This window comes from Bidens hawaiensis, unplaced genomic scaffold, assembly GCF_021521415.1.
Source record: "Bidens hawaiensis isolate Kalapana, Puna unplaced genomic scaffold, B.hawaiensis_p1.1 tig00037730_1, whole genome shotgun sequence".
Lineage (NCBI taxonomy): Eukaryota > Viridiplantae > Streptophyta > Magnoliopsida > Asterales > Asteraceae > Bidens > Bidens hawaiensis.
Genome location: NW_027496606.1, coordinates 108,487 through 133,763, shown reverse-complemented (window position 1 = coordinate 133,763; position 25,277 = coordinate 108,487). Strand labels below are relative to the sequence as shown.

General features: G+C 33.8%; 2 protein-coding genes and 1 pseudogene across 3 annotated transcripts; 2 read left to right on the top strand and 1 right to left on the bottom strand.

The window, feature by feature from the left end:
- The first annotated feature begins 4,727 nt into the window (after nt 1–4,727).
- On the top strand, nt 4,728–7,633 carry LOC143589691 (WRKY transcription factor SUSIBA2-like). The gene is made up of 5 exons (XM_077070383.1): nt 4,728–4,950; nt 5,903–6,645; nt 6,715–6,868; nt 6,936–7,094; nt 7,187–7,633. The coding sequence occupies exons 2-5, from the start codon at nt 5,955–5,957 to the stop codon at nt 7,404–7,406; spliced, it is 1,224 nt and encodes a 407-aa protein (XP_076926498.1). The 5' UTR covers nt 4,728–4,950; nt 5,903–5,954; the 3' UTR covers nt 7,407–7,633.
- Nucleotides 7,634–8,574: 941 nt separating this feature from the next.
- LOC143589699 (UDP-glycosyltransferase 76H1-like) lies at nt 8,575–10,972 on the bottom strand (annotated as a pseudogene). The gene is made up of 2 exons (XR_013145330.1): nt 10,457–10,972; nt 8,575–9,445 (listed from the first exon to the last, which is right to left on the bottom strand). The product of XR_013145330.1 is annotated as a UDP-glycosyltransferase 76H1-like (transcript).
- Nucleotides 10,973–16,929: 5,957 nt separating this feature from the next.
- On the top strand, nt 16,930–18,036 carry LOC143589698 (uncharacterized). The gene is made up of 3 exons (XM_077070388.1): nt 16,930–17,092; nt 17,249–17,441; nt 17,520–18,036. The coding sequence occupies exons 1-3, from the start codon at nt 17,039–17,041 to the stop codon at nt 17,648–17,650; spliced, it is 378 nt and encodes a 125-aa protein (XP_076926503.1). The 5' UTR covers nt 16,930–17,038; the 3' UTR covers nt 17,651–18,036.
- The last annotated feature ends 7,241 nt before the right edge of the window (nt 18,037–25,277 follow it).

The following is a 25,277-nucleotide window of genomic DNA, read 5'->3' as shown; positions in this document are numbered from 1 at the left end:
TCCTGTGAATCTCTCAATTGTGATTTAGGGGTTTTTTGTTTCGATTTTGAGGTACAATTTCGGGGTTACTGTTCTTCGATCGGTAGCTGAATGCGTCGAGGTCAGGCCTTTTCTTTACTATTATTTTGGTTTTATCAAGTAATTGATTCCAGATTATTGATTTACTTTTATCGATGTTGATGATCTCTGCTTGAACGGATTTATGCTAATCGCTAATTTTGTTTAAATTCCGAGTTCTATTTGATTGCGATTGTGATGTTATATTATTACCTGTAGCGGTTGTGATGGTTGTGCTTCACCTGCATGATTCTTAAATTAGCTATTTCTTTGTGATTAATTCAATTCCTTTGTTCTACACATAATACACTTCACTACAATTTGATTATCCCTATAACAATAGTGAAATGGCTCCAAGCCTCCAAAACTCACAAAAAGGTATGAAAGACTATTTCTGAAATCTGTCAGAATGTTTCACAGTTTGATTTATTCTGCTCACCGATTGTTCGTGTTTGATATTTACAATGTGTATTATGTTGTCAATGTGTATCATCACATGTTTATCACCAACATGTTAAATCCCAATTAGTCTTGATTAACCATTCAGGAACGCTATCTCTAATGATAAGCAATCAACAACTTAAGACAAATATGTACTTTTAAAGCAAGATTATATGTCTTCCAAGGTTAAAGCTGAAATCGAGCTTATTTGCTCAAATTGCATATCAAATAGTTCGGAGTTTGAGGGCTACCAATAAAAGTTGTTCGCGGTACAAGGGTGTTGTCTTACATACCCACTGTAAGTCTTCGTCTTTATGTAATTCTGTTGTTTTAAATTTACCACTCATATACAACGCAAAACGACCCGAGGTCGGGTCGGCTTGTTTACGCCACTAATTGTGGCAAATTGTGAATGGTTGGATTTTTAAAATTTCAAAATAAATTAATGTTATAAATATGATTACAAGAACTATATTATTATAATTGTCTAAATCTTTGAACTGAATTATTAGGAGATCGTAGTATCTTTTTAACATTTCTTTTATGTTATAAATTATTAAATATCCTCAACTTGACCCGTTCATCAGTAAATGGGTTGAAATCCCTCTCTAATTTCAAGGGCTAAATCTAAGAAAGAGAAAAGGTTGACCCGAATTGACCCGATATCAGGATGTCAACATGGCAGGAAAAGTTTGTGTCTGTTGCAGATATAGAAGGATGAGGAGATACAAATATCTTGCTTCACTCTATATTTTTCAGGTTTACAAACATCTTGGTATCTCACTATGTATGTATGTGAACAAAATAGTTTTTAACATTGATTAATGTTTATGATAGGATAATTATCCTGAAAGACTTGGAAAAATGTTTGGGTGCATGTTCTTTATATATCTATGGTAGCATGGAAGATGGTTTATTTGCTTATTGATGAAAAAACAAAGAAAAAAGGCAAGTTTTGATTTTAGTTTTGTACGCTTGGCAGCTCAATTCATTTACTTATAACGGGTCATGTTATATTTTTCATGGTTAACGGGCCAAATACATATTTAACGAAGACGGGTCAAAATGTCAAAAACATGTCATAAGTCACCCCAAAAATGTACTTTTATTTAGGCTTGTAAACGCACTGGACGTTTAGTGAACCGTTCGGTGGGAAGTATTAAACGAACGGACATGAAGACACATTGTTGTTCATTTAGTTAAACGAACAAACACGAACACATGTTTCATTCATTCATTAACGTTCGTGAACACGCACTAATTTATATTTGTCTATGCTCGTTCGTTTACGTTTGTTTAAGTTTGTTCAGTTACGTTCGTTAATACAATCATTATTTTTTTAGATCATGCACATTGTTGTTCACGTTTACTTTTAATTGGTTTTTGCTTTAATTTTTTGTTCATCCATGTTCAGTTATGTCCATTTGTTTATACTTGTAACAAACAAACGTAAACGACCACAGACGTATTAATTTACTTAAGGAACAAACATGAACAACAAAACCCTGTTCGTTTAATTGTTCGTGTTCGATTGTTTGTGCCGTTAAAGTTAATCAAACGAACACGAACATGCTCTGTTCATGTGTGTTTTTTACAAGCTTACTTCTATTGCATAAAATCATTGAAATTTGTTTATCAAAAAAATATATTATGATAGACATAATAAACTTTTTGTAATCATTTTCAAGACAATAACTATATATAAAAGATAAGAATATTTTGGAGTAACTATTTCTGGTCAATCCTTCGTTTGACCTTTTTATCCTGTGGTTTACTGGAGCAAATTTCTACCTTATTACCACTGCATTTTCTAGACCACACATGACGCCATCCGGTAACGATATTGGACTTTCAAGACCCGAGTAAATGCATCGTGAGCCAAAATCTAGAAAGTATATGCATATTAATTTTATTTTTGATTTTCATGACTCGACTACATGAACTAGCTGAAAACAGTATGGGAAATTTGCTATTTGAGATGCAAAAGCCAATTCATGGACCTTGTTAGATCTTGGTATGTTTTCTTACAATTTTTGTTTATCAAAACTGTTGCATGTGCAACAGAAGCAGTATTATTTCCTTCCTTTTGGTTCGATATATAATGAACTGGTGATGTTTTACATTCATTATAGGAGATATAGTGGTGCATATTTCTCTACCAGAACAAAGCGAAGTTTATAATCCATAAGTGGTTATGCCAACGCGACTCATATAGAGTTGCCTTTTGTTAACCAACAATGATTTGGATGTCGAAAAGATGGCGGTTAAAACTCGCCACACACAAGAATGCGGTTTCACCATTTATGAGGAACCAAATTGGCTCATGCTTGATCAACTTGGAAACTGGTGCTGGAGATTATGACTAAGGTGCAGATTACGTAAAATGTTCTTTAAATCATCGGAATGCTGTTAAAAGGTAGCATTTGGACGTTTTGACCCGAACCCGTATTGAACCAAACCAAAATAGACCAAAACCAGTTCTGACTCGTGAGCCAAACTTGCCTAACCCATTTACCTATTTTAATTCAAATGGTTCTCTGACAAGAAGATGGCCTATCATTAGGAAGAGATTATGGCATTGGAGGATCTGTTTAAAGTAAGCAAATTTTGTTGGTGGTTAATCCTTATTTAGATGTTTGTAAAACACCATTAGTTATATCTTTCTAATTTCGTTGCATTTGGCCACTGGTTCGTTTGGTTACTTTTTTTTTAGGAAAGTAAGTCAAAGCAAGTAAAGTAATGATCTTAGTTATTTATCATTTTTTAGGCCCCAAGTTTTCTATGTTCAAATACGTAACTTTTTTTCTTTTCATTTATGACAGTCATTCATCTTCAAAAGCTCGGTACATGGAAGCGTAAGGGGATGCTCGGTACATGGAAGCATAAGGGGATTTCAAATGATTGCATGTATAAATTAAGTGAGATATATCTTATGGCTTCGATGAGTGTGGTCAATAGGTGATATACCTGAAACATTGACAACACTATTTCACATCCCATAATTAGTTTGATGTATCAAGAATAAATAAATGTTGCGGCAACATTATACTAAAATGAACTTTCAAAATTTAAAGCTTTTGAATTTCTGTTGAATAACCATCAACTTCATGACAACTGAATTCTAAAGAATTCGAGGGAATATTTATAATAATAGTTATAACTAATAGACGTAAGTATATTTAACCTTTGAGTCCGTACTTGAGTTTTTTTTGTTAATATATAAGTAAACATAACTTAGTTATATACATCAGTTACATTCTTAACTTAAATATAAATGTGTTTCACTTAGTTTTATGATAATGTTAAAAGTTTCTTATTTTTGTATCGTAGACGATCTTGACTACTAATTTGACTATAACAAATGCCAGTACCATAACAAACAAAACTTTTACCAACCGAGTATCCGTTTTGTTCCCGCCGCAACGCGCGGGCTCTTCTACTATTACCAATTTAAGAGTGTTGATGTTTCATTAACCTCTACCTCCAATTATGTTTTGAAACAATCCTATACCTTCACTTGAACCTCAAAATGGTGACCGTAGCTTTTCATTCTATATTCTCAACGGATCTTTCCTTTGCAAGAATGTTGACCAAGTTATATTCCCCATTACATTATATATTTTTTATAATAATTATACACATAGTCTCTCAACTTGCTTATTTCTCAATTTTATCAACAAAATTCTCTCATATAAAGAAATTTGCAACTTTTGCAAAATCCCTTCTTCATGTAACTAAATATAAATAAATATAAAACCTGAATTTCAACAATTCATTTCTCCATTACATCCCAATACAAAATCAATAATAATTATATCTTAAATATTGATATGGCTTCTTCGAGTTTCAAAGATGCATGTCAACAACTTGCATCGTCCATGACGACTGCTGGGAAACCACACATGTAGAGTTTGGTAATAACTTTAAAACGGATATAAATACATTCATACACGATGTTAAAACAGTCACACCTATAATACCGGGTAGCTCGTGAAACCACGTGCAGGAGTACTAGACAATGATCAAATCCTACACTTTTAACTAGCTAGTACCAAAGCTTGAATATCTAAATCATTTACCACTAGAATTGTGTTTGCACAACCTATTAATACTTTTCAATAATAACCCAAATGTGAATAATAAAGAAAACAAAATGTCATTTTCATCCAAAGTTTGAAAACAATAAAACAGTCAAAAACAAGGTAAAAAGAAAACAAAGGGACAAGTTGTATATTAATGTAAGAAGTTAAGGGGAAGTTGATGTAACTTATCCAACTACCAACCAAACACATCATATTCTTCCCTACACTCCACCACACACAATCACACACACACATTCCTCTTTTCCTTCGATCCAACAACGTTCGTGGTTTCCTAAACCCACTCTCCGACCGCCGTCCGAACAAATCCACTGTCCGGTTTCAACTCCGGCAACCTTAATTCCACAAAATGGTACAAACTTTATTTTTGGGGTTAATAATTTACTGGGCTACTTATTGTTTTTTATTTTTACTTAACCCTGATTAGTTTTTAGGTTTAATAGACAAGTAATTCAGTGAATTTACTGTGTAAGTGTGGAACTCTGTGATTTAATTTGATGGGGTTGACTGTAATTAAAAGGTTGACTTTTTAAGGGTTTACATCCACTTTTTAATTTTGACTAATTTATTTTAGGTTTTGAAGTGGGTTGTTTTATACTTTTATATTACAAGATTGAGTTGGGTTTTACTTAGATTACTTGTAATTAGGGGTTTATTGTGGATGGATATGCTTTAGATTTGGATTAAGTTTTTAGCTTATTTGTTCAAGTTTTCGGTTGTTTTGACTTTTTGACCAGCAAAATTGGTGAGTTTTTATGCTTAAAATTTGTTTATTTAATCGTGTGATAGAACCGAGGGAAGAATACCGTGCATTTAGCAGTGTTGTAGAACTCGCTGGCTGTTAGTCAGGTGGTTGAGTGGGGACCAGCGATTTAGCGGGATTAATCGGATTAGAATTTTTATATATAATTTTTTTATATACGATATACGTATTTTTATGTATATGGAATCGCTGGAAAGTGGAAACTGGCCCAAAACTGCAGAAAATCGGCTGGAGTTAAGATTGGCTAGGACCAATAGGTCCGACTACCGATTTGCTCGCCGCCGATCACCCAAAAAGTTATTGCTGGCCGACTAGCAGTTAATCGTCGAGTTGTCCTGATTTTTCCAACACTGGCATTTAGAAGAGAACATGATCCTTTTAGTTTTTCGGAAGTTAATTATGTTTTATGGATCGGTGAATAGGAGTATAGCACTTTTAATAACCGTATGGAAATCCTTTCGAGATGTTTAAATGATGTTTAAAGATAATTTTCAAGGAATGAGTATATAGTATTTGCTTATATCAAAACTGTTGTGTGCAGATACAAAGAAGTTGAATCACAATGCAACCAAGATGGAACTGAAGTTACAATAATGGACAAGTCATCCGACAGTTTAGAGTTGGCTAACAACTCCACCAGTGGAGACCAGTCGAATCAAGAAACAATATCAGAGTCAACGAAAGTCAAGGAGTCTCACGATAGTTCTAATCAAGAAGGAAGTTCCGCAACCGTACAACCTGACAAAGAGTTAGATGGCCAAAATGACACACCAACCCTTCATACCGAAAGTGCTGGAACAGAATCTTTTCAAGAAAAAGAGACCCCGGTTATTATAACACCTCAAACCGTCACTGACACTTCACAGCAAACTCCTGCATCAGAGTCTGATGATGAAAGGTTTGTTGTGGCGCCAAGGCCTGAAAAAGGGCTTGATAAGTTACCACTAAGACGTAACGCTGATAATGCTACGGCTGCTCAATTACCACATTCGGAACAAGGTGTTATTTTCTCGAAACTACCTGAAAAACCTACTGGTGACGGGTATAACTGGAGAAAATACGGTCAAAAGCTTGTAAAAGGGAATACATTTATCAGAAGCTATTACAAATGCACATTTGCTAATTGTCCCGCAAGAAAACAAGTTGAACGTACGAATGACGGGTATATTACAGAAATAAATTACTTATGCAAGCATGAACACCCAAAACCGCTACATACACTTGTTAAAGGGTCGGCTTCTGTTCTTCCCGTTCAATCTGAAGCTTCACACGAACCTTCTGAAGGTAAAAGATTACATTTTTATTTCAGTTTCATGTTTTGGTGATAAATATTGATTGTTTTGTTGTGTGAAGACCGTTCATCTCATGATCAAGAGGTGTCGGAAACAGAGACTGGTCGACTCGTGGTGGTTCCTGTAAGTGAGAATAATAATGTGGAAGCTGCTGTTAAGGTGTATCAAAGGAGAAGTGAGATTAGTAATGATTTGTCTTCCGACTCGAAGAGACAGTAAGTTAAAACGTTACCTAATTCTTTCATTTTTTAAATAATGAAAATATGTACATCTCCATCGCAGGAAGAGAGAGAATTTTAGCGTGAGTGAAGGTATCTCAACTAAGACAAACTGCGACTCGAGAGTGGTGGTTCAGACAACGAGCGTAGTTGACATTGTAAATGACGGCTATCGGTGGCGCAAGTATGGGCAGAAGTTGGTGAAAGGCAATCCTAATCCAAGGTACATAACATCATAACATTATTTAAAGCCTTTTAACATAAGTTGACAACTTTTATGTTTCGTGTTATAAATATGTTATGGTTTTACTGTAGGAGTTATTACCGGTGTACAAGTTCCGGTTGTCCTGCGAAAAAGCATGTGGAACGGTCATCTAATGACGAGAAAGTGGTGATTACAACTTATGAGGGGCGGCATGATCATGATATGCCTGGTGGTGTTGGTGGCCGAGCGATTGGGCAAAACATGCCGGGGAGTGGGACCGGGGGTGGTCCGGAGTCTATGGATATTGTTCTTCATGTTAGTGCTACGTGAGGCGCGGGTTGTCTAATTTATCCTGTGGTTCTACTCTTAGGTGTTGATGGTAGTCACGTAGTGTTGTTATATACCCATAAAGCTTTGTGATTTGCAGATTAACTATTGGATTATTTGGATGAGTTTATAGATATCGTGAATGAACAAGTATTTATATTTGATTTTGTTTCTTTTAAATGTTTGATGATTACTAGGAATCTTCTCCACATGGATCATAATATTTTGTTCGGGATTTGGGATAGTTTCAAACGCTTTGAAAAAACTACACTTAACGTCTAACTAGAGTTTTGCCCGGTGCAACGCGCCGGGGCTAGTAGGTAAAAATCGGGGATGGTAAAACCCAAACATTGCCAGTCCCAGGCGTTGAGGCGGTAAGTCGAAGTTAATTTGGTTAGTTTCGATTACAAGCGTGTGGTGCCGGAACTAAAACCATTAATTAAACAAAAAAATAGTGAAATTTCGTGGACCAATGAGTAAACATCCGTAGGTCTAACTCGAATGTTGGTAAAACCAGAGCGCTGTCAATCCCGACCATTGTGGCGGTGAATCTACGCAAATTTTGTTGGTTTGTCACACTTCCGTTATGGTATCAGAGCTAAAAAGAAAAAAACAAAAACAAATTTGGCATTAGGTGGGTTTTCGTTACGGTAATAGAACTAAAACGAAGGAGAAAACGTCTACGCGAACAAAAAAACATACAGTAGCATAACTAGAACAAAAAAAATAGTATCCAAACATTTTTCGTTACGTTCATTACGCTATCTAGACTAAAAAAACAAAAAATTAAAAAAAGGCAAAATGCCGAGAACCACTAGGGTTTTGCAAAGTGATCCAATGAGAGCTTTGCGACACCCAAGTTCTAATTTGTTATTATTACTAATAATTAACAAATTGTCCCATGACATAAAAATAACCTTTTTAAAAGTAAAGTACTATTTGGGCAAAACATCCCTTCATCAAGTTGCAAACAACATGACAATATACCATTGGAAATATTTAAAAAACTCACCTATTTAATGTGATATTTGTTTTTCTGTTTTTAATGTAAAGTATTTTAAGTTTCATTTCTTCTATCAATAGTTTATTTTCAACACAAAACATAACCCAAAATGATTTATAGTTCTAAACATAACATCAAACTTCTTAATTATATCTATCATTTTTCTTAAACAATCAATTAGACAAAATGAAATCCACCAAAGCCTTCAATGCATCTTGTGAAGAGCCTTAATCTCCAACAGCTTCTTTAACCATTACCTTCATATCATTTACTCTAACTCTCATCTCCATTCCTTCGTCGTCCGCCATAACTAGTTTAATCATCCTTTCAATCTCCCCTCTCTCGACCCGCTCCAACTCTAGCCCGACTTTCCACACACAACTCACATAACGCACGTTCACTCCTTGGTCTACACCAAACGGTTGACATATCATCACAACTCCTGATGAGATACTCTCCAAACACGAATTCCATCCACAATGACTCCAAAACCCACCCACCGCATAATGGGCTAAAACCTCCTTTTGTGGAGCCCATTTCACAACTAAGCCACGTTCTTTCATTTCCTCTATGAACCCGTCAGGCAATAACTCGAGCCACTCTGATCCATTGACCAGACCAGTTCTAACTGCCCATAGGAACCGTTGGTTACTTTTGGCTAGACCCCATGCCATCTCGGTTAGCACTTTCGAGTCCATTGTGGCTAAACTTCCAAAGCTTATGTAGACCACGGATTTTGGAGGTTGTTTATCGAGCCATGTGACGCAACTGGTGTCTTCTTGGTGAGAACCACTAGACGGGTTTGGTGATATTTTGTGTAAAGGCCCGACTGCGAAAATGGGAACCTTTAAGTGGTTGTGGATACGCGTTAAGGATTCGTGTTCGAGTGATTTAACAGTGTTCAAGATAACAGCTGAGTGTACTTGTTGGCTGAAGACTGTAACAAGCTCTTTCCAATCTTCAATAGGAGAATTTGAAAATGGCAGGTCTTTGTATCTAATGGGATAATGATTTGGTACAACATCCTGCATCCCAAAATCTTTAAACATTTGGAGTTAGCATCAGTTTGATCTAGGCCCGTCAAACGGATTGGGTCAAAACGATCGAAATTTGGGTCAGAACGAGTAGGTTTAATTGTTTAAAAATGGCATAAATATTATAGCTGGAGAAATTCAAATAATTTGACTAAAATTTCTTCATTTATTGGATTACAAAAATTCTTCCAAGATGTTCGGATCAGAACGGGTTTCACGTTAGACACGTAACTGGCGCTGACCGGACACGCGTTACCCAACGTCGGTACTTGTTTAATCAAACGCGTGGCGTGTAACTTGTGCCGCCGAATTAAGTCCGTACTGCTGCTGGTGTGCGTGTCCCATATCTACGTATTCTGGCCCGTTTGGAAATAACACCATCCTTATCTGACTCGTTTGAAAAATAACACCAACCCATTCTGACCTGTTTGAAACATAACAACTCATTCTCATCGGTTTGAAATATAACACCAACCCATTCTGGCCAGTAAGAAAAATAACAACCTATTCTGACCCGTTTGAAAAATAACACCGACCCATTCTGACATGTTTCAAAAATAACAAAAACCATTCTGACCCGTCTGAAATATTACACAAATTCACTCTGACCCATTTGAAAATTTACACCAATCCATTCTAATTTGTTTGAAAAATAACACCAACCCATTCTGGCCTGTAAGAAAAATAACACCAACCAATTTAGACCCGTTTGAAAAATAACAAAAACCCATTCTGACTCACACCAACCCATTCCGAGTCGTTTACAAATAACACCAACCCATTGTGACCTGTATGAAAAATAAAACCAACCCATTCTGGCCCGTTTGAAAAATAACACCAACCCATTCTGACCAGTTTCATTAATACGGGTTGTCTCAATCAACCCACTTTGACCCGCACTATGAGAAAGAAAGTAACAACCACCCATATCAACCCAATTATAGGATGATGGGTCAAGATTACCAGTCATAGTTCAATCATATCCATAAACCAATCTCATAGTTGACTAAATTTACCTTGTTCAAGAAACCTGCTTCGTTGAGGGAGTTCTAGACGTGCAAAGAAAGCCGGAAAGTAAGCCGCACTAGTACTACGAAACACGATGACCGCAAGGTTCATTTCAGCAGCAACAACACCAGCAAAGTACATAATATTATCATATATCACAACTACCGATCTCTTTCCTTCATTAATATTAACCAGTCTAGTCAAGTATTCCTTGAACGATGCTTTACAGTTGCTGTTGAGCATGGTGATGAAGTTAACGATGCTACCGGATTGTTCAACGGTCGGTAAGTTGCCAGAGAGTGGGAGGAAGGTGAAACTGGACGGGTGGTTAGATGGGTTTGGTGGATTTGATGATTCGGAGTGAGCAATGGCTATGGAGAAGCCTTTTGCATGGAGGGCTGTGGCTAGCTGGAGTGTTGGTACGTCATGTGGCCGTGAAACGGAGAGGTTGCTAGCACCACCAGTGGCCACCGTCTTCCGCCGTCGTGGTGGTTTAACATGTCTGGTTGGTGATCAACTTTGAATACATGTGACTATATGATGATGATGATGAAAGTTGGATAATATATGTGGAGTAAAAATGAGTGGAAGTCATACATCTTGGAATTATTGACATCTTGTTTGATGATGACACTCTGTTCCCGAGTTTATTAAACGAAAGAAAAGAAGAGAAAGGAGTTTGAGAAGAGATCAAAGATTTTATGTGTTCCCGAGTTTACTTCTCTCTTGCTAGCTTCTTGTAACCCGTGTTTTGTTCGGGTTGATCTTTCTTATAGTTCTTTAATAACCCTTGATAAATTTTGTGATATAGTTATTGAATAATACTAATTGTTTTATGGTTTACTAGTTTAGAGTACGATTTTAATTTCGCATTAATGTTATCATCATGGTTATTGTATATTTTATTCAAATGGTATCCGAGTTTGTAATACTAGAAAATTGCCGGACTTCATACATCAGTTTCCGTTGGAAATGCGTAGGAAATCATTTTTCCAACACATTTCCAACAAAAACAGGTATGTGGGAAAAAGCCTCGTGGAAAATATTTTGTTACACATTTCCAACACATTTTCCAACACATTACATACAAAAATATATCGTTGGAAGTTTCCAACGCATTTCTAACACAAATAATTAATAAGATTGTTTTCATCTTCTTACGCATTTCCAACCCATATTAATATATTTTCTTACGCATTTCCTACGAAAAGCAAATATTTTTTTTATTTAATTCTTTTATATTCTTATTTTTCTTTTTTACTTTCTTATATTTTCTTACACAATTCTGACGCATCTAAATATATTTTGTTTTTATTTTTCTACCCATTTCCAACACAAAGGTTTATCTTATTGTAATTTATTTTATTTTATATTCATTCTCAATGCTTCGATTTAATATTAGGTTTTTTTGTTTTATTTTATGCACATTTAAAAAAAATCTAAATCCAAAAAATAAATCACAAATACAATAACTTAAATATAATTCGAAATATGTTTACAAATCAACTATAAATACAACTTAAATAAATAGTATCAGGGTATAGCACTAATCTTAAGAAGGTCATACTAATTTGAAGGAGACTGAAACTTTCTAATAACTCTTCACAATTTTGCATCATTTCTGATTTTCTTCATTTCCATTTGTTTCGGTTGTTGTTCAACTCTTCTCTTGCCTTTCGTTCCATTTCCAGTTGTTCATCCATCTGTGCTTGAATTAATTGTGCAGTTGTACCTGAACATTTGATAAAATTTGTTAAATTAAGAATCTTGTTTTCTTCAATGCAAGTCAAAGAGTCATATTGTTTAAGAAAACAGAGCCACGTATGATATTGAGTTCCGATCAAAGTACCATAGTGCAGAACTGATGTTCTACCACCAATTTCATTCTGTGTGTAATGTGTTATCCTAGTTTTAATTAATCTTATAGCATTTTCTTATCATGAACTTGAATCCAAATAGTATCTAACATATCTTCCATCCAGAAAAGTAAATTCTTAATATGAATCTAATACCCTAAATACTTGTATTATAAAGTTGTTGTATATAATCAACCTCAGGAACATGTTTGTGAAAGTTGCAAAATGAAATTAAACATATATAATAATTAATAAACAAACAATATATGATAATAATAATAATAACAACAACAACAGTACCTCTTATTGTGACCTTCAAGCATCAAAATGAAATCCAAACCCACAATATATAGATGGTGTCACGGCCACCACGAAATGGGGATCTGAAGTGCTTATCCCGAATATTCAGCCCCTATTACCTCTTGGTGCTTGTACCTTCAAAACTTAATATCATTACCAAATTATCATTTTTAACTTATAACCCCATATATTAAAAAAAAATCTATTACTAATAATCACCATGAGGTTGAAACTTTCTCATAAACTCATCAAATAGTTTTTTCCTCCTTTCTTTAGTTATTGCATTCCTTTTCCATTCATCGCACTCGTTTATTAATTTCCTTTAATTTTGTAGTTGTTTTCTTCCATTTAGGCTCAAACTTTTTGAACCTAAAAGTTAATAAAATATTAGAATTGTCACAAGTATAAATAATAAGTAACCCTTTTAAGCTCGCACCAGCATGGGTTAGGCGTTCTCATGTGATTTTTTACACAGCACATGGACTTGCAGCAAGTCTTGTATCATTAACTGATCAAAAACAAGAAGAAAAGCTTATGAACTTTCTTTTTATTTAACCGAACATGTTATATAACCTATATATGATGTAAACACATGAGCAAGAATATACAACAAAAGGCTTACCTAAGGAATTCTCAAACATATTTCCTCTACAACAGCAATTGGCTGCAAGAGGGAAACAATAATAAATGAAAAGTCATAATTCTTTTTAAGACACCAACAAGGATGATTATGGACATATATAAATAAAGATTTAAGTAGAATTACGAGTATGATATACTATTACAGAGTAGTTCTTGATCTGTCAACATCTGTTCCTAGCCTGCGTCAAGGTTTTTGTCTATTAGTCAAGGTCTTGAATTAAAAGAGAATATGAAATGTGAGTTAAAACATTCAAATTATGAAGATTGACAAACAAATCGATTAATTTGGGATGCATAAGTATCAATTAGCAAACGGTGGCAGACAAAGCATACACTAAAGCAAAAAAAAAAGTATATATGTAAGTGCAAAGATTAACCTAGACAGTTGACAGTAGATGAGGGCTGCCAGAGTGGTGACGGGGGGCTTAAATGCGGCGGTGCTGCGTAATTCAGTGAAGAAAGAAGGTCAGCGAATATGAGTTTAATTAAAATTGAGCGGGAGATGAATAAATTTTGAGTTTAAAAATTTGATTATGATCAAATACATTTAATTAAAATTTAATTCAATTTCAATTTTTTTTAATCCCTTCTCACTTGTCCCAACAAGAGATCGTTGGTGGGGGTGACATGACGTGTGACGTCTTCAAAGGCGTGTTCTCAGCCGGAAGACTTTGGGTGCAACTTGCATTTATAAACTCGATGGTTCATAGAATTCTCCAATTCGCATAATCGTATTTTGTTAAGTACTTCATCGACGCATGAGTCGAGACATCTGTTGTCGAGTGTCGTTTAGGGTTACAAGAGGCCATGTGCAACGCGCTTACCGTAACCAGGGCAACATGGCACAGACCCCTTAAGTATTGTTTTCCTTAGTGGTATGTGAGACTTAAACCTAAAATTTCACTCTCTCAAACTCGGATGTTTAAAAGTTTTTTTTTCTTTTATGAATAAACCACCTAACCTCGTTGGCATTCAATTTAATTTTTACATATAGTAGTCATATAACTAAAAATTATATTTATATTAAATATTAAACCAATAATGGGACATAATATATTAGCTATAAAAACAAATTACGTAATACTTCGATTATCTATAAACATAAAACAAGTTTAATATATCTATACTCTATATAACCTATGTATTACTAAAAAAATACTACGCGTCGCTCTCTGTTCTCTCCCCCTCCCCCTTACCCCCCCCCCCTCCCCAAAAAAATCATACAATCAAATTGATTCAATTACAAATTGTGAGCTCTCATTCGGTTGACCCATTTTTAGCCCATATTAGCTTTAATTCTTCACGGGGCATGCATCTGTTGCATAAATAACATCTTGTGTTGTTGTGTTGTAGCCACTGATGGTCGTAATACCATTTAGGGTCGGATGATTCCATTCTGGAAACAATATCTTGAGATCAAAATTAGCTAGATGTGGTAGTAGCAATAGTGATTAACGTCGGTGGAGTTGAAACGAGAGCGCAATCTCCACCTCGACCAATTCCACTTCCTCCGATTCATTTTTGCTCATGGTGAATGGTTTTAAATATGTGGTTCGAGTATGGATGGTGCCAATGAAGAGCAAGTAAAACTCAACGAAGTAGATATACAGAATAATGATCTTATATTGAATGGTAATGCGTTGTACACGTGATTTCTCACTCAATCTAATCATAAAATCCTTCCTCTCGTCATGCCACATTCCATCCAAGTACAATCGTATTTATACTAGGTGAAGGGAATATTTTGTTGGTCCCACCCTTTAACGACTTGATAGCAATCGGTTCTTTCGTAGGAATTCTTCTTATTCCTTTTGTTCTCTACCATGTCACCCCCGGTGGTCCTTCTGTTGATAATCGTTTCATTCTCTTTTTGGTATGCTCTTCGTCACATAATACTTAGATATACAGAGTGTTTATGAATATGTGCAGTAAGTCAATGAATGTGTGCCTAATTTGATCATAAACTCGATATATAATAAAAATAACAACTAAAAAATTGTCCTACAAACTCGCCACCTTCCCACTATCTTCATCCACGCCTTTTGACCACGTTTTCAACACGTCCAGTAGCGAAATAGAAGGTGGACTAGGTCTTGTAGCCGTTGCACTTAGTAAATATCAACCTACACATAAGAAACAATCATTAGGAATACCAATTATTAAGGATCCTTGATCCTGACATGACTTCGGAACTCTTCCGAAGGATAATTGATCCAGACTCGTCTTCAAGAATAACATATCTCAATAATCAATTATTTGTGGCCTAACAGTTACGGCTCTACCGCACCTTAGAGTTTTAACACAAACACATGGGCTTCACTTACACTAGACTATGGTGGCGCTCACGATCCAATACTCGCGACGTACAAAGACCATTTCATCTTCTTCCACCACCATTGCATAACTCATGCTCGTCATTTTTAATAATAATTATAAACATATATTTATTTCATTATATTTTCAGGTTTCCAACGCATTTCAAAAAAAAATTATTTGTTTTTTGTTATTTTTTCCTACGCATTTATAACGAAAAATATTTAAAAAACTTAAAAAAAAATCATGAGTTTTTCTGCAATAATTTCTTTTAAAAAAATTAAAACCTGCATAGTTAAAAAAAAACATCATAAGAATTGCGTTTGAACATTTCCTACGCATTTGTGACAAAATTTATTATCTATTAATTTGGTTTGTTTTTTGTTACACATTTCTCACGAACATGTTAAACAAAAGAGTCTAACTATCTTTTTGTTGGAAATGTGTTGGAACATTTGCTACGCATTTCCAACACAATTTCTTTTCGTTGCTATCTTGTCACAATTTGTTGCAAATTTACGGTTTTCTTTTTTCGTAGGAACTTCGTTGGATATGTGTTGGAAATAAGGCTCGTAAGAAATGCGTTAGAAATTTTCGTAGGAAACATTACAATTTTCTAGTAGTGATAGGTGTTAGTCTTTTAGATGTCGATGGTTCAAATCACGCTATAAATATGTTAGATGAATTTAAAAGTAGATTACGAGTCATTCAAAGAAAAGTTACATGTTTCAAAATCATTGTTTTCTTTTAAAATCAAGGATTTCCAACACAAATACACAATCTCAACATTCAAAACATATGATTATGGGATAGATATCGTAAACAAACTTTAATGACACATACAACAAAATTTCTCAAATGATTATCGTAACGATAAACATATTAATCAAGGTTTAACCCAAAGTCCATCAATGGTGGCTCCATGACTTTTTATATGGGAGGTCATGAGTTCGAGTCTTGTTTGTAACAAAATGTTATGAGCGAGCAAGAGTTTTTTCACAGTGGGCCTTCGAACAATGGGTTTCGCTTGAAATTGATGACGGACCGAATCACCATCGTTGTTGCAATCACGAACGTGGGTGACCTTTTACTTTAAGGTTTTTCTTTTACAATTTTTTTAAAAGCTTTTTTTTTTCTTTTTATGATAAAGTGGAGTAGTATTTGAATATACGTGGAGCAGGGTGAAACAAAATTCAAGTATTCAACATGTGTCCCAATAAGGTACAAAGAGGTCAAAACACACAACTCTCACACACAGACAGACACGTGCTTGTGTTTTTCTACTCACACAATGACACAAACACCAATCCAATCCATTCTCTTGTCTCGTTTTCAAATGCCGTAAATCACGATTCACGAACCTAATCTCAACACACTTTTCATTTTCTTCTTTATTATTTTTTATTATATCATGGTTATGTTGATCATCATCTTATTATTCTTCCTCTAGGTTCATTTCCAGTGTAAAGTTTAAGCAAGATGAGCAAGCACCGGCCACCGGAGCCTCTCGATTTCTTCATCTGGACAGTTGAGGTATATACAAGCTTATTATTCATCTTTAACAGATCTTGCTATTAATATATATTATGATGATCTGCTTGTTAAGTCTTGTTAATATTTAAGATGATCATGATGACTATATGTCTATATATATAAATACTTAGTTTTGTGTGTTTTATGTTGGGTTAGGATGTTGGGCTTTGGTTAGAAAACATAAATCTTGGTGGGTATCAACAAATTTTCAAAGAAAATGGTGTTACTGGAGAGTATCTGGAAGGTATGTCCGTGTTCACAACCGAACAGATTCTTCGGTTTATTCGTCGTTGCCATATGAAATGGGGAGACTTCATAACACTATGCAAGGAACTAAGGATGATTAAAGGTTATGCCTCCTTTATATTTACATATTAATCATGCAATCTTTTTTTTTAATTAAGATTGGATGAATTTGTTTGTTTAGTTGCTTGCTTAAAGGGTGAGCAAAAAGTTAGGCGGCCGCGGTGGGCCCCGTCGTGGTTATCTGTGGTCTTTGTGAGGGTCGCTAAGCGTAATAGGCAATCGCGCGTTGTTTCCTTGAAGATAGAATCTTGATCAAGGTATTGGATGTTTGGTACATTCTATCTACTTATGAAAGAGTCTTTCTGTTTGTTTTTGTTTTGGTTTTTGATAAGAAGCATTTGGTTCTTAACTTAAGAACCATATCTTATATCTTATATAATCAATATTCCTTCAAATGTACCATGTTTCTGTGAGTTCTATGTAGTTGTTTCTGCTTGTTGGTGTGGAAGGTTTGTAATATCTTGAGTATACACAGAGATGAAAGATTGTATTGTTACATTTATAGCTTTTAAGCACCGTTATATATATTATCATATCCATCAGCGAACATTTCTGTATTTTTCTCAATAGTGTAAATTCACCGGTTTCTGTCAAAAATTGTGACACCACCTCCCAGTTTATGAATTTTTTTATATGTATGGAGTCCGGCTTTCCCTGCATTTTCGTCCAAGCTTCGCCACTAATCATATCAACTTGCAAATTGGAAGTGTGGTCAAACCAAATGCATGATTTAGGGGAGATGGTGACATTTTACCAAGTTTTACATCTTAAAGGACTGGAACATGTCAAGAGCTGCCAAAACATCAAACCTAACCTTCTATTTTTTGACAAGACCCTTCCAAACGCTAAACCCTCATGCTTTTGGACTTACAGACAGAGACAAGGAGTCAAAGAAAACACCCTGAAATGATCTATCACAAGCCAGCTATGGCTGCAAAGACATCTTTTCAAGATTATATCACTAGTCTTGGGCTTGATCCATCACAATCATATACTAAGGCAGATAACAAATTACCCTAGGACCGATCACTTTGCCTCCTATAGCGAAGTGTTTCTCGGAGTACTAAACTCAAAGCACACGTATACGTGAACGATCGAACTAAGTATCAATTGAATGTGTATTTAACACGAGCGAATTATAAGAATCAAAGCACGCAAAGGAAAATTTATGTCACATTCTATTTTGAGTTTGTAGTAACCTGTTTAAGATGTGTAACATTACTTTATGTTTACAAATATTTCTCACCAAAATGGTTCTTCTCAAACCTCAAATAGTATTAGCTAAGCATTTATCTAATTAACATAGAAATATGTGTTTAAAATATTAAATTCAGCATAACTACATGTTTACCGACTTCACAAAATAGAGTTATTCATTTAACCTATTTTGTGGTTTTATTAATATTCAGAAAATTTTATATATATTACTAGTTTACCAAGGAAAATTAATTTTAATCAATCCAAACTATTGCTCAATGATTGTTAATAATAATCCATTCAGAATTTGACCAACATTTCTAACACTCACTATTTTGTCAAAATAGTCTCGCTAGTATAATCATCCTGGAAGATTTATAATTATTCCACTTTGTTGCATTCACATGGATGACCATGAGCGAAGTGAGGAAAAGTAATCCATTGTGATCAAAATCATGTAGGAAATTAAGTGTGAGTCTTGGCAATGAAAATGAAAGCTAAGAGTGTTACTGTTTAAATTGCAAGTATGAATTATATCAACCAAAAGTTGTAGCTTGGATTATTAGAATCCATCAAACTTGACTTACAATATGATCTAAACAATAATTTCACCCAAAATATAAAAAACATTAATTTCTACATGAATTCGTATTTGCACAAAAGTTCAAGAAATATCATGATGGAAATCTTTTACAATTATCCTTTTGCTAGAGATAATCATGCCAAGCCATCTTATGTATTGATTTATGATTATAGTAAACGTTATGCGAATGATCATTATGACAAAAATAAAAAATAAAAAAGGACCTTTTAGAATTTAACTTTCCCAAACAAAACAACTTGTTATTTAAGTTTATCCAAGTTACACGTATTATTATTATTTCGTTCAAAAAATATTAAAAAAGATAGTTGTAGGAGGCTTGGGTTTTCTGGTAAAGACTCAAGTTCGATTCTAGTTGTGTCACATTTTGTGGATCATGACAATGAATAATTTGAGTTATGTCTCGCAAGGCTGTTAGTTCGAATCCCGAGCTCATCCTTTTGTCCCACTGTGTGTTACACTAGAGAGTTTTACCTTTGTGGTGGTACAACAGTTGTCAAGTGACATCCGACAATATGATTTCACGTGAAACGTCCAAACCAAATCTGGAAGTCAGCGCAGACCTGCTTAAGACAACACAATCACGCCGGAGTATGACAACACAACTCTTCAAATTTGATGAGTGAAAGAAAATCGTTAGTAAAAAAAACAAAAAAATAATTTGAATCTAACTATACTATTAAAACAATAGGCTTTATGTCAAAATCCCTCATTCCTATTGGTTGTTCACTAAATTTTCCATGTATATCAATAACTTCTCCATTTTTCATCTTAATTAAATAAATCAATAATAAATTAAAATAAGATTAATCAAATCTCTTAAATTATTCTCTTTCATATTCCATTTAATGTTTAATTTTGAATTTGAATTTTGAATCTTTTTTAATTATGTTTCTACTTAATAATTATAATTAATAATTTCTTTTTCACACCTTATCTAAATATTTTAAGAAAATTTTGGATCTTTTTATGTTTACGTAAAAGTATTCTTAAAGTATTTCATTTTCATTATGTCAAATCCGTGTGATTTTTATATTTTCAAATTTAAATAATTAAGTTCAAATTTTAAATATAGTAAACATTTAAATTTAAATTAAATAATTTTATATTTATAATAATCTAAATTTGGAACATTACATTTTAGTAAATTCAAAATTTGAAAATCCATTAATCCAAATTCCTTACTTATCGTTATTACTTTAAGTTTTTTTTTTTATTTTTGAAATTCCTTAATTATTTGTTTCTAATCAATTCCCTGTATACCTTCCTTTTATAATTTAGTCAAGCATAATTCAATCCCTATAAATAGTTAAGTTTTATACGGTAATTCTTATACCTTCAAACTCTCTTTAGCAAACACCGTTATCTTAGTGTCTAAGGTTTTTATTTTGTGTTGTTTTTATATCGTCCATTTTTGTATTCTTTTTTTGATTTAAAAAGTGTTATTGTTCCTAAATGAATTTTTTGTTTTTTTTTTTGAATTTTTCACCTCTAGAAAGAAGATCTCAATTTTTGAATTAGTAATTTATATTTCTACATTAATAAGTTTAATTCCGTATTTAAATGAAGTCTAGATTTAAATATAGTATAGATTTTATTTATGAACATTACATTTTAGTAATTGAAATTTTAAAAATTAATTAATTCTAATTCCCTAATTTTTGTCATTATTTTAAGTTAATTGATTTTCCCTAATTTTTTGTTTCTAATTACAATAGGGAATTCGTGTATAAATACATAACATTCATACGGTAATTCTTACACTAAAAAATCCCTAACCATTTTAATCTCTCTCTCTCTCTCTCGGCTTATTCCTCAACCGTCTCCTATATTCCGGTAATGGCCAGTTTTGTTATACGTTTTTCCGGTAAGGTTCTATTGTTTCCGGTAAGATTTCCGGTAATGTTTTATATTTATTTTAATTGCTATATAATTTTTTTTATAATCTCTTTAGGTTGTAAAACAAAATCCAAGATTGAATTAATATGTTGAAGTCATTACGGTTTTCCGGTAACGTTTTTCGGTAAGGTTTTATATTTATTTAAATTTTTATATTACTTTGTTATAATATCTTTAGATTCTATATCAAAATCCAAGATTAAACTGATAATTTTCCGTTTTTGTTTGTATTTATATTAATATTTATATGATTTTTTCTTATAATCTTTTAAGGTTATATATCAAAATCGAAGATTCAATGGAGATCTTCACTATTTCGTTTTTCCGGTAATGCGATTCAAATTTTCCGGTTGTAAGTTATAACATCAATTTTACATTTTTTCACATGATTCAAATCTTCCATAATTTGTAATATATTTATTATGTGATATTAATATTAATATTTAATTTTATCATTTTAGGTTATTGTCTCCAACTTGGTATAACTAATTTCATGGATTGAGAATTGTTTGATAAGATTTCTTTTATTTTTGTTTAATATTGATTTATATTTATGTTAGTATTCATGTATTTATTTATTTTTCACAATTTATGTAATTTAATTGATTATTATATAATCCCGAAATGAAATTTAGTTGATTATTCTATAATACATTAAATTATCTATAGTAAGATAATCAATCTTAGATTGTTTGTAACATCCCGAAATTTCCAAAATGATATTAATTATATTACTTAATAATAGAGGGAAAGTTTACTCGGATTATCGGGAAATAAATAAATAGAGTAGGAGTTGGTATGGGTCGGGCTAGTGTTGGGTAATGGATATGGGTTATGGACTTGGGTTATGAAAGAAGAAAGGAGAGTCCATGGGCTTAAGTAAATATAAATACCATTAACCACCATTTAATCCTCATTTCCATACACACACACCCAAAACACACACGACCCGATCCAAGATCCGAAGGTGAAAACCCGAGCTTGTTAGTGCTGGAACGTCGTGACGAACCAAAACAACATCAAGGCTTAACCGTGTTCGTAGTTCGACTCGTTCAAGGTACGTTTATAGTTAGAAATCGTTCGCATAGGTTCGGTTTGATTTGAGAAATGATAGATCTGAGTTTGTATGGTAAAAACGAATCCAACAAAGCTAATCTTACTGAAAACGGTTAAGATTTGATGGGTTAATCGATTGATAAAAAGAACACGTAGCCTATATGCCTAAATCGCACCCTTTAAACATCGATGTTAGGTCGATTTGATGGTTGGGGTTTGTAGGCGCTGGTCAGACGATCCCGTGGGTACCTAAATCGAGTTATTTGGTTAAGAAACGAAGGTGATTAAGGGATTTAATAACGAACAGTAGCTGCAGACGACAACTTCGCCTGCAAGCTAAGTTCGCCTGATAAACTTCACCTGCAAGCTAAGTTCGCCTGATGAACTTCGCCTGCAAGCTAAGTTCGCCTGATGACAACTTCGCCTAAAGCCAAGTTCGCCTGATGACAACTTCGCCTAAAGCCAAGTTCGCCTGATGACAACTTCGCCTAAAGCCAAGTTCGCCTAAGGTTTAACTTCGCCTAAAGCTAAGTTCGCCTAAGGTTTAACTTCGCCTAAAGTCAAGTTCGATTAGAGAATAGATTAAAACGATAAGTAAAAGTAAGCTAATACTAGGCCACCAGATTATATCAGGCGAGTATTGATACGTGTAACTTATACAGTCAGCCGAGCTCAGTTAAAGAAGGGATTTACAACTATCAGAGGAAGAAGCAGAGTTCAGGTGAGTTTCTAGCCCCATTCCTTGTTATGTTTTCGGGGCTGTGTGCATACTCGATGTGTTGTTAATACATTTATCCTAAGTGAGAAGTGTATGCCATATGTGATATATGTGATGGATATATATGTGATGGATATGAATGATTGCTTGTCGGTACGCGAACGATCTTCGGATATTGCGTGTACTGTCAGGTTAAAAATAAAGGTACGAATATTATATATCGAGGATAGTAAATTCCAAGTGGTTGATAGTGTGTACGAATGTTATGATGTGACTGGTTTATTACGTAAATACCGAACTGATATGAAGTGTGATATAGGCAGGTAGAGGTAGAGTGTGTTAAAAGTGGCAAGAGTCTAGCAAGGGTGTTAGTGGTATAACGTGAGCGCGTGATAGGGAAAGCCTGTACGTGCCATCGTTATTATGTGTGTATGATTGTTGATGTGACATGCTTATTATGTAAATGATATGAAGCGTGTTGTAGACAAGTAGAGGTAGAACGTGTTAGAAGTGGCAAGAGTCTAGTAAGAGTGTTAGTGGCATAACGATAGTACGTGGTAGGGTAAGCCTATACGTGCCTTCGTTATTAAAGTGGCAAAGTGGCATAACGTTTTACGTTATTAAAGTGGCAAAGTGGCATAACGTTTTTCGTTATTAAGTGGCAAAGTGGCATAACGTTATACGTTATTAAAGTGGCAAAGTGGCAAGGTGGTAGGTGTAAATAAGAGGCTAAGTGGTAAGTTAAGCAGGTTAGATGCGAAAGTGTGAATACACTTACCTTAAGTGGTAAGTGTATAGATGTTATACAAGTAACTATTATGTAATGCTTGTCGGTACGTGAACGATCTTCGGATATTGCACGTATCGTCAAGGAGAGTGATTGTCAAGTGGTTGTTAGTGTGTATGTATTCTATGATGCGACTTGCTTATTATGTAATATTGTATTGGTATAAAGAGTGCTGTAGACAAGTAGTGGTAGAGTGTGATAGAAGTGGCAGAGTCTAGTAAGAGTGTTAGTGGCATGACGATAGTACGTGGTAGGGTAAGCCTATACGTGACTTCGTTATTAAGGTGGCATCAAGTGGCATAAGTGGCTAAGCTGTAGGGGTAATTAAGAGGCTAAGCTATAGGGGTAATTAAGTGGTTAAACAGTGGCATGTTAGACAGTGGACTATGTGTCTTCGGATACGTATATATTGTATGAAGTGGTTGTATGATAAGTTGCTTGATTAACTAGAACTCACTCAGCGTAGCTGACTTTTTGTATGCACGCAGGTGAGTAGGATGAGGCAGCTCGCTTGAGGAGACACGTGGCACTGAATAAGAGGCTGGCATCGGAAGACTCAAGACGTTTAAGTTAAATGTTTCGATTATTTTGAAAGACAAAATGATGTTTTAAGACAAGACGTGTTTTGTTATGAAATGTTTTATGAAAGTTTTTATATTCCGCGAAAGTTTTAATGAACTCTGATTTGTACGAACTGTGTTTATGAGTAAATCCGACGTTAAAGTAGGGCTACCGGGTTCGGGGCCTTACATTGTTGTTGGTTAAAGTCCAATTATATTGAATAGATTTAAATAACATTTACATATTTGATTATATTGAATATGTTTAAATAACAACAATTTGAATAAATTAACGATTTGACTCAATTTGACCATTTATATTGAATAGGTTTAAATAAAATTTACATATTTAAACATAATTCTCATTCCTAATTTGACTAATTTTTTTCAACCCTTTTATTTTTTTGAATACCATCCATAAATATAAACTCATTTCATAATTATTCAATATTCATGCATTAAATAAAAAAAAAATATTAGTTTCTTCTATATATTTCAAGTTATTGTGAATTTAATGTCAATTTCAATTCCTTAAGTCAATAATAAAAATTATTTATTTGAACCATTTTGAAATTCGAATTCTTGACCACTTACAAAAATAGGTTATATAGTTAATAATCCGGTGCTCACGTACATTATAGAATCTTTAATACATTTGACAAATTTAATATGTCTTTATTATAATTTTTTAATTACAGTGTTTAATTAAGGTAACCGACAAATTATTATTGTTAATTAATTAATGTATTTACGTTTTTATAAAGATTCTTATAATACGTGTTTTAGTTAGGTTAGGTGATATAATGTTTTAAACACGATTAATTACAATATAATTAAAATTGATATGTTTAAATCTACACCATATTTCAAGCTAGAGCATAAAATTAGTAATGTACAAGAACAAGTTAGTAATTGATATTTATTACCATTAATATAATTAATCATATCAATTAAACGAATTTTGGTAACTGGTATGAATTGTCAATTCCCATACATCTAAAATTAGACCCAGTTAACAATAACATAAATAATTAAGCCTATAATATAACTTTGTTTAGCTT